Here is a 10,750-nt window from a genome sequence, read left to right on the forward strand (position 1 = left end):
ATACCGTCTCACCCTGACATTACTGGCACTCAGCGAAAAAACAACAACAACAAAAAAAAAAAAAAAAACAGAAAATAATAAATGTTGAAGACGTTTCGGGGAGATTGGAACTCTTATGCACTGCTTGTAGGAAAGTAAAATGGTACAATCACTATGGAAAACGATATGTTGCCTCCTTAAAAAGCTAGAAATAGAAATACCATACAATACAGCAGTTCCACTCCTAGGAATATATCCTAGAGAAATAAGCATCATCACATAAATAGATATGGGCATATTCATGCTCATTAGAGCATTACTCACAATAGCAAATATGGAAATAGCCTAACTTCCCAACAACAGATGAATTGATGAAAAATTATGGTACATACATACAAAGGAATACTATGCAATGATAAAGAACAGTGAAGAATCCATGAAACATCTCACAACATGGATTAATCTGGAGGATATTATGTTAGTGAAAAAAAAGTCAATCAAAAGTGACAAATATTGTATAAGAACACTATCATAAAAACTCAAGAAAACTTTTACACGCAGGAAAAATATCTTTGATAGTTATGAGGCAGGGGAGGGGAAATCACTAACTAGACAATAGATAAGTGTTAGCTTTGGCAAGGGGAAACACAAAACACAATATAGGGGAAGTCAGGACAACTTGACCAAGGCAAAATCATAGAAGCTTCATAGACACATCCAAACACATTGAGGAACTGAGTTGCTGGGGCTGAGGGCTGGGGACCATGGTCTCAGGGGACATCTAAGTCAGTTGGCATAATATAGTCTGCAAAGAATATGTTCCACATCCTACAGTATTGATTAGCATCTAGGGTATTAAAAACTTGGGAATGGCCAGCTAAGATACATACAGTGGTCTCATCCCCTACGGAGCAAAGGAGAATGAAAAAAATAAGAGAAAAATATTAGTCCAAAGGACTAAGGGACTACCTGAACCACTGCCTTTACCAGCCTGAGCCTAGAAGAACTAGATGGTGCCCGGCTCCAACCTCTGATTTCTCTGATAGGGACCACAATAGAGCGGGAGAAAAATGTAGAACAAAATTCAAATTCCAAAAAGAAGACCAGACTTACAGGTTTGACAGAGAATGGAGGAACTGCTGAGACTATGACCTCTGGTATCCCACTGACTCAAAACAGAAGCCATTCTTGAATTCCACCTTTCAGCCAAAGATTAGACAGTCCAGTAAAACAAACAATAACGCACGTTAGGAACGTGCTTCTTAGTTCAGTGAAGACCAAATGAGTAACACCTAAACAAAATCAAAGATGATAAGGCAGGAAGGGACAAGAAAACAGGATGAATGGACAAGAGAAACCTGGGTTGGAAAGGGGGAGAGTGCTGATACATTGCAAGGATTGCAACAAATGTCACAAAACAACTTGTATATAAATTTTTAGAATGAGAAATTAATTTGCACTGTAAAATTTCATCTAAAGCACACAGAAACACAACAAAAAATATTTCAGTTAAAAAAAAATTCCAATTCAATCTTATGTACCCTTTCATCAGTAGCTGGAGACCTACTCTAACAATCAGCTCCAGGTTTGCAAGGAGAACAGGAACAGAGCCAGGAGATAAAGTTTGCATTATATTGTGTCCTCTATATACAGATGGGAAAACTAAAGCTATGCTCAGAGCACCTCAATCCTTTGCCCTTCTCTGTAGCATTAAGATATGGAACAGCTATGACTGGAATTCAGTCAGCCCATATTACCAATCACAAACATGGGCCAGCCCAGCCCCAAGCTCTTCACCACTTATATAATGTTACATAATGTTCATTCCTTCCGTTATTTCATGTCACACATTTTCTTAAAGTAATTTACTAGTTTTGGGAGAGCATGAAATATACACCGAAAAACTTACACCAGTTGAACTATTTCTGCATGTACAATTCAGTAACATTTATTACAGTTTTTAAGTTTTGCAAACATTTTCAATATCCCTTTCCAAATGAATCCTCTTCTATTATCATAAAATAACTGCCTTTAAAGCTTCTCATTTAATCTTCCAAGTTGTCATCAATTTGATCACATATAGATTATTCTTTGAAAGAAAACAATGCTCAAGGCAGACACTTTTTACTAATTAAGCTAAAGTATTGTTTGGTTAAAAAAGAAACTTTAAGGTATAGTTTTGTTTTAAGACTTCAAGTTTATTATAAAAATGGAATATATTTAATCCAGGTGATCTTCATACTGTTAATAAGAAGAATGTCACAAGTTTGTAAGTTCTTCCATGACACAAACAATATTTAATGTCATCTCCAATTGAGTAGCAGCTTTTTTAATAATAAAAGGAAACTAGAATAAATCAAAATACCCACCAGCAGGTGACTAGTTAAACAAATTGTGGTGTAAGAAAACACAATAATGAAATAGTGAGCATTAAAATCAATTCATGCTTGATAGACACACCAATATGGATTCATTCCCATATAAGTATGTTGAGTGAAAGAAGCTAAACAAATTACATAATACTGTCTTTTAACATTTATATATAACTACAGTATGGAATAAGAAATACTATGGGAACTACTTGTTTAGCCCATCACACATGATAAGAAATAATTTATCCTGAATGCTTTCAATGCTGCAAAACTCCTCTAGGACACTCGTGTCTGCTGTGGGGTATGGTGGTCCTCTTTGAAGTCACCCAACCACAGAGATCACTATATAGTAAAAGGACAAGCATACAGGGCCCCTCCCTCTGCTTATGAGTACTAGCCTAGCCTCAACCCTGCAGCTCTGAGAGGAATCCCAGCCCTGGAACTTTTAGGTGTCTGCATTCTGTGATCTGGACTGAACACAAGAGTCAGCATGGACTTTGAGCTGAGTTGGGTTTTCCTTGTTACTATTTTGAAAGTCATTTTAGGAAGAACAGGAGATATTGAGCATATGAGTATGCCTGGGAGAAACAGTGGATATGTGTGATGGTTTCCCTGACCAGTATGTCTATGTGTTTGCAGGTGTCCAGTGTGAGGTGTAGTTGGTGGAGTCTGCTGGAGACATGAGGCAGCCTGGAGAGTCTCTGAACCTCTCCTGTGACGCCTCTGGATTCACTTTCAGTAGTTACTGGATACACTGGGTTCACCAGGCTTCAGGGAAATAGCTTTACTAGGTTGCACGAATTAACCCTGATAATTGTACTAAGGGAACAATTGTGGTGTGGTGGTTAAAGCGCTTGACTATTAACCAAACAGTTGGAGGTTAGAAACTACTAGCCACTCTGAGGGAGAAAGATGTGTCAGTCTACTTGCTTAAAGATTACAGCCTTGGAAACCCTATGGGGCAGTTCTACCCTGTCCTACAGGGCTGGACTCTATAAGTCATGAGTTTAATGGTACAAAGTACTATGCACATCCCGTGATGGTACGATTCGCCATCTCCAGAGACAATTCCAAGAACACACTTCACCTGCAAATGGACAGTCTGAGAGCTGAGGGCACAGTTCTGTATTACTTTTCAGCAGAAATCACTGTGAGCCCAGACACAAATCTCCCTGCAGGGAGGGGACTGGGCTCCAGGGAGCACTCAGGACATGTGGAGCACAGTATTTACATGCAGGAGCAGGTGTAGATGCAGTTTAAGGGCTGGTTTCCTGTTATGTTCTGGGGATTCTTCTCCATCTAACCATTTCCCCAGGGAATCTTTCTATTTTTATTATTCTGTGTCTACCCTTGGAATCTCTGAATTTAAGGTGTATTATAACAGGTACAAACATTTTCACATGCAGAAAATAGCACTCTGTCCCTTGTGTAGGGGACGTAACTCTTCCAGGGGTCCCAGGATCAGAGTTCTGAAGAAGCTCAGAGAAATCTGTAGATTATTTTCTTTTAATTCTCAGGGCAGATGGAGTCCCTGGGGGGCACAAACGTTGAAGCATTGACTACTGGCTGTAAGGTTGGTGATTCAAACCTACCCAGTGACACCTTGGGAAATAGACTTGGTGATCTGCTTCTAAAGGTCAGACTCAAGGCACAGTCTGCCTGACCCTCAGTGGAATTTCCCAAATAGAATACTATTTGGGATTCAGGTTCGAGCCAAGACGGTGGCTAGGTCAGGGTCAGTAACATATAAAAGCAATATAAGGTTCATATTTGACCCTCCTGCATGCACAGGAGTGTGCATCTCAGACTCAGCAATTGTCTGGAGTCTCTTTTTCCTAGCCTATTTTTCTCTTTAGTGCAGCAAGGACCCCTAATTCATGGTTTTTATGTAGTTTATATTTGCCTGTGCTAGTAGGATCATATTACCAATGACTTTGTTAAAGAGCATATGTTAGTCTGGGTCCTCCAAGATGAAAATACCAAGTCAAGATTAAGTTCGAGTGGAATTTACTGTGGAAACAACTGCTCGAGTTAAACTGCAGAGAAGGCCTGTGAGACTGGAGGAGCAGTCAGCACACAAAATAAGTCTGACCTTGAAGGGAGAGAGAGATGGAAGGGTGAGTGTGTCTTTTCCAAGCTGCTGTGGCAGTCCATGGCAACTCCAGGAAGACCATCGGGCGTCCTCAATGCAAAGTCACCTTTCAGAGGAGCCCATGTCTCTCAAGAATGGGCCTGACTTAATATGGCTGCTGCTCCTAAACCATGGGTGGGAGTAGCCCTCTGAACTTGAGGCCCTGTACAAACCTAGTGATGGATTTCAGAGCCCAGAGTTGGTCCTGTGGTTCATTAGGTAAGCTCACTGTGTTTGGAAAAATGGGAATCATATTCTCAGTGCCGACACACTACAGCTTTCTATATAAGAATAAATATGGTCCTATTTGATTCTCTTGAAAAACACATAAATGTTTGGGAAATGTTTGCTTTCTTGATTATATTGAAATTGATGTTTGCTCAACCTAGTGACATTTTCAAGTGTAATGACTTCAAATCTTGTTTCTTATCAATGTCCCTGTCCTCTACTCCTGGAAATTTCACTATATGTAGTGAAGATCATCTCACTCTACCCTCCTTAGTTCTTAACCTCTTCTCTATATTTTCTATTTTTCTCTTTGTGGTGAATGTTGGATTCTATATTCCATATCATAATACAAATAATTGCCTGTCTCTTTTTAGACGTTCAATTAGAGTTAACATCTCCATTTGTGTTTTCAAGAGGAAATGGACAAAATTTGTGTAAATAAATATTTTCATAATCAATAGAGATATGGACACAGAACACTTCATCCTGTGGACACTACTGAGTGGTTCGTTTGCTTAAACACAAGATAAAGGTGGGAGGACTCCATCAATGCCAAGAAAAAATTCAAAATTAAAATGATGGAATAATTTTTATAAGAGTCACAGAGATTATTCCCTTAATGTCTTGTTCATTGCTCTGGAAAAGAAGAGAGTAACACACACTAGCCTGTCTTCTGTTGCTGATGAGATGAAAACTGGGCAGGAATTGCTGACACTGGCAACTCAGCCCCATAAAATCAAAATAGGAATATTGCATGTTTGCAAATCTTTAGGTTATCATATATAAAAAATTCATGATTTTTTTTAAATGATGAATCTGTGAAGCATTTCATAACATGGATGAAACTGCAGGACATTATGCTGAGTGAAATAAGTCAATCACAAAAGGACGAATATTGTATGAGACCTCTATTGTAAAAACCCATGAAAAAGTTCACACACAAAATGTAACAATCTTTGTTGGTTACCAGGGATGGGAGGGGTGGGGGGAAATACTAAATAGGCAAAAAATAAGTGGTATCTGGGGTGAAAGGTGAGACAGTACACAATACAGAGGAAACCAGCACAACTTGTACAAGGAATGGTCATGGAAGCTCCTTAGACACATCCAAACTCCCTGAGGGACTGAATTGCTGGGTGGAGGGCTGTGGGGACCATGGTCTCGGGGAATATCTAGCTCAATTGGCATAAGACAGTTTATAAAGACAATGTTCTACATTCTACCTTGGTGAGTATCATCTGGGGTCTTAAAAGCCTGTGAGCAGCTATCTAAGATACTCCTCTGTCTCACTCTTTTGGGAGAAAGGGAAAATGAAGAGAACAGGATACAAGGAAAAGATTAGTCCAAAGTAATAATGGACCACAGTTACCAAGATCTCCACCAGACTGAGTCCAGTACCGCTAGATGGTGCCCGGCTACCACCACTGACTGCTCTGACCAGGATCACAACAGAGGGTTCTGGGCAGAGCTGAAGAAGGATGTAGAACAAAATTCTAACACACACACATGAAAGACCAGATTTACCGGCCTAAAGGAGACTGGAGAAACCCTGAGAGTATGGCCCCCAGACACCCTTTTAGCTCAGTGGTGAAGTCATTTCTGTGGTTCACCGTTTAGCCTGGAAGTGGACAGCCCCATAAAACCAAATGGGACTAATAAGGTACAGCAGTCCAGGGACAAGGGCCAGAAGGCAGACAGGGACAGGACAGCTGGTGATAGGGAACCCAAGGTGGAGTAAGGATATTGTTGATGTATTGTGAGGTTGTTAACCATTGTCATAGGGCAAAATTTGTACTAACTGTTAAATGAAAAACTATTTTGTTCTGTAAGCCTTCATCTCAAGTGAGAATAGCAGCACAATTGGAAGAGCGTAGTCGATGTCACTGAAATGTGCATGTGGAAATTTTTGAAATGGTGTCTCTTTGGCTATGTTTATTTTCACCAAAAAAAAAAAAAAAAACGGTCGAGAAGGGAGAGGGTTGGCATGTTGTGGGGTAGTTAACTAATGTCATAAAACAATATGTGTACTACTGTTGCATGAGAAACTATTTGTTCTGTAAGCCTTCACCTGAAGTACAATTAAAAAAAAAAAAGTATAATGTCATGAAACTCCGTGTGGGCTAGGCAATCAGAAGACATCTTAGTTAATATTGAATACCTAAGCTTATGCCTAAGTGAACTGACCCAGGTGTATCTGGATGAGGTGGACCCAGAAACCAGGAATGGTCAAAGTCCCTTTGGCTTACTGTGAAGTCTCTGGATTCTCTTTAGCAGATGTTATGCTAATATCTCTTTCACTGTGTTAAGTTTTATCAATCAGAATCTCTTAATCTATTGCTGTGCATAATGAGGAGTCAGTTCATTATTGTCTTTCTTGTGAATTATGATAATGTTTAATTTTTGACTTCGGTATTTAATTTCTGACTTCTATTTTCTGCAACTTCTTTATTCAAGATTTGTATTTACTGAGTTTTTTGTTGTCTTTAATATTAATTAAATTATCTATTTACATTACCCATACTTGCCCTTAATTTATTACCTATCAGCGTATGACCATGTCTTCCATTCTTCCCACACTTTGTTTAGAGATTACAATGTGTCCTGTAGAGCATTTTCTCCCACGGTCCATAGGAAATCCGTGTCCAATGCCAAAACTTGATATTGAGCTTTTGAGAGGAATTATCATGTTTCATCCACCATTACATTTACAGAACCAAGTCTATCCCACTCTGCTTTCAGTTAAACTATAGTTATTTTTTTAAGGTGATTCATTGATAGAATGAGTAAACACTTGGTTCATTTTTAAGTATCAAGTAAAAATATATATGAAGGCCTTGAAGAAAGTTCATAAGTTAAAGTTGCTCATCTCTGACATTTCCTCCTGTCCAGATGACTTCTAAGAAATCTCTGATTGGTAACCTCAAGACCATAAGAGTTAATGGATCATTGACCAACAGACCACATCTTAGGGTGCAGATAGACTTGAGACTTGGGTGGGAAACCATGAGGTTGGCTCAGAGACATTATATCTAGGGCTCTCCTATCATTGAGTCATTTCTACTTCTGAAAGATTTGGGTAGAAATTGAGGTAGTCATTATATACTGAGTGTTCTTCTCTATTCTGGTCCACAATAGAGGTGTTCAACCTCTGTGGAGCTACCTTTGTGGGGGTATCCTGGATGACATTATGGTTTTTGTCCCCAAAAAGACACCTATATTTTCTTGACTTCTTGCTGACTTCACTACTCCTACTTCCATACAGTAGGTATCTCTCTGCAACTATAACTAACTTTCTGGCATATAAGAAGAGTTAAATGAATGGTGAGTACATTGTCACACTTGGTAGGTCCCCATAAGACACCTTGACTCTACCGAGTACACCAATTGCACACCATTCCCTAGCCAAGGGACTATTCTCATGGAAACTTAATGAGGTAGCACATCTTCCTGTGGATGTCTTTCCTGTCCTGCATCTTCTTACACCGTGTTTCATTTTTTCTAAGCCAATACCTCAAGTTATTCTATCACAAACCTCTTCTGTTTGTGATTTATTGAAGCCATTCTCATGATTATCAGTCTTCCATACCCTTGCCAATTTAATCACATTCTTTTCTAGTTCTACAAAATAATATTATCCCAGCTTCCTCTAAAGTAATTATGCTTACCTGCTGCATGCTTCAGAAGAAGTGGCAGAATTAATTCCCCCATTGCTTCTCAGTTACCAGCAAAATAATTATCCCCAAACCTTATAGAGTTCAATATGTGTTCTTGGTTTATTTCAAGCATGTATGTTCCCTTAGTCTCTCCACTTTTCTCTCATCATAGCTCTCCCAAATATATTTTGATGATGTGATGACTTGGATCATAGCTCCTGATTTTCTCCTTAATCTGCAAGATCTGATATTTTCACTGGTGATTTCAGTGTCTAAGTTGACTCCTGTTCATGTCACCTGCTGCCTCAACCACTTTTCCCCATACTAGTGATGCACTTCCTGTACCCCTTCTCTGTAGGGACATCTAGCCCTTCTGTCTCATCCAGGTAACCTCACAACCACTCCAAACCATAATATCAATGTCTCTAGCCTTGGTGATCCCAAGCAGGTGTACTCCTTTGTGAGGACAACTTTGGTATTCTTCCATGTCTACTGTATGCCCCTGCTCACCACAAACTCATTTTGAACGCACTAGGATCTCTGATTTTAAAATAGTTTTTTTTTTTTTTTTAAATTATTCAGGTATAAGCATTGATTATCATGTGTGGATGTTATCATGTATGGATCTTCCAGGAAAAAGTGAAGAAATGACAAGTTGTAATGCCTAAATAAGGAAATTTAGTATCTAGTGAAACAATATGCTCAAATGCAAGTGGCTCTTCTCTTCGTTAATTCAATGGTAATAGGAGGATGGTATGCCTCTATGATTCTCATTATGGCTGGCTAAGATGAGGGCTTGGGCTCACAGCATTTTCTCATAGGGAGGCTGGGAATTGTGTGTCTTTCTATCTCTCTCCCAGTTTCTTTCTGCTTGTCATGGAAGCCTTCTTCTCTGTTATGAGCTAACAGTAACTTTATTTGACTCTTGCTCGTGCTTTGGCATCATATGACACCTGGTCGGCCCCACTGTCTAAACAGTATGCACTACAGGGGAGACAGTTTCTCTTAGTGACTTTTAACACACTGTATCATTGATCAGAACATGTAGAATTGGCAAAATTAATCTTGTAAGTAGAGGGTAAGAAATGTTCTTTCTGGTTGTGCATATTTGCACCTGAAAAAAAAGACAAAGGCCAGGTCAGTTGTGCCTGAACAAAGACCGCTTCTTCTTTCCCCTTTCAAATTTACCATGCAATTTCTTCCATTTTATACTATAAAAACCAAAGTCCTAACTTCCCCTTTGTTCTCTCATCCATGGAACACTTAGGGGTGTACATGGTAATGACCAAAAACATCTCACACATGGACGGGAGCCTTTTGGGAAAACCTGTCTCTTGATAAACCCTATTCTCTTTATTGCTGTCCTGACTACTGTAAGTAATAAAAGCCTGTGATCACATTAGTGAGATGTGTGATTATTCATTCTAATACAAAGAGCTCTGCATTGTCTGACTTATTTCACTCAGAACATTGAAAATGTTGCATGAACCCATGTAGATGTGTTCCACAGTTTTCCTCTCTGACACACCCAATGTATCAGCCTCAATCTCCAGTTGACTTCCATCATGTACAGACATAGTGACAGCAACCACAAAGTTCAATTCAGATATAATTCTGGGTTTGGAGAGGGGAGGTAATATTAATTTCTGAAACACTCTTCTGAAGGATCAGGAATGACCCCAAAAGTCCATGAGTCCTACTTCCCTGGCTAGAACTATGAGGCAACTACAAATTCAACTTAGCTCAAGGTTACCCAGGAACCTTGCTGTTTCTCTGTATAATTCAGGCCTTCATGTTTTGCAAAGACTCCAATAATGACCTGACTTTCTCCTCAAACATTTGACCTTAACACTCCCAAAATTTACACTCCATTCTTACTTTACTCTCTCAACTCCTTACAGGAAAACAAAACAAAGCAAACAAAAACAAAGACATCATTCAGACCTATCGTATCCAAAATAGAAAACCTGCCACTACTTTTCCCTCTTTCTCTGGTGGTAACTGTTCCTTTCTCTTAGCAGGTTTCATCACTGGTGAACTTAGAAGGCATCTCACTTAAATCTTCTTCCATTTTAATATTCTATCACATATGTCTTCTTTCTACTAGACCTTCTAAAAATAATTTTAACAAAATCTAGACACTAGGTATAAACTCGTTCCAAATGAGTCAATTCCAACTCGTAGTGACCCTATAGGACAGAGTAAGACTGCCCTACAGGGATTCCAAGGAGGAGCTGTTGGATTCAAACTGTTGATCTTTTAGTTACCAGCCAAGCTCTTAACCACTGCACCACCAGGGCTGTCTTTAATAATCTCTACAAGTGACACAAGTTATTTTTAGCCTTGTTGGCCTAATACTTTCTTATTTCCTGGGGACTGAGAGACTC

At 39.2% G+C, this 10,750-nt stretch overlaps 1 gene segment (V, D, J or C); it reads left to right on the forward strand.

The window, feature by feature from the left end:
• LOC101341408 (immunoglobulin heavy variable 3-64D-like) overlaps positions 1-3,600 on the forward strand; it is a 5,228-nt gene extending 1,628 nt beyond the window's left edge. The window contains 2 exon segments of the V gene segment in view: positions 2,991-3,129; positions 3,333-3,600. Coding sequence covers positions 2,991-3,129; positions 3,333-3,600 — 407 coding nt within the window.
• The last annotated feature ends 7,150 nt before the right edge of the window (positions 3,601-10,750 follow it).

This window comes from Trichechus manatus, unplaced genomic scaffold (assembly GCF_000243295.1).
Source record: "Trichechus manatus latirostris isolate Lorelei unplaced genomic scaffold, TriManLat1.0 scaffold00053, whole genome shotgun sequence".
NCBI lineage: Eukaryota > Metazoa > Chordata > Mammalia > Sirenia > Trichechidae > Trichechus > Trichechus manatus.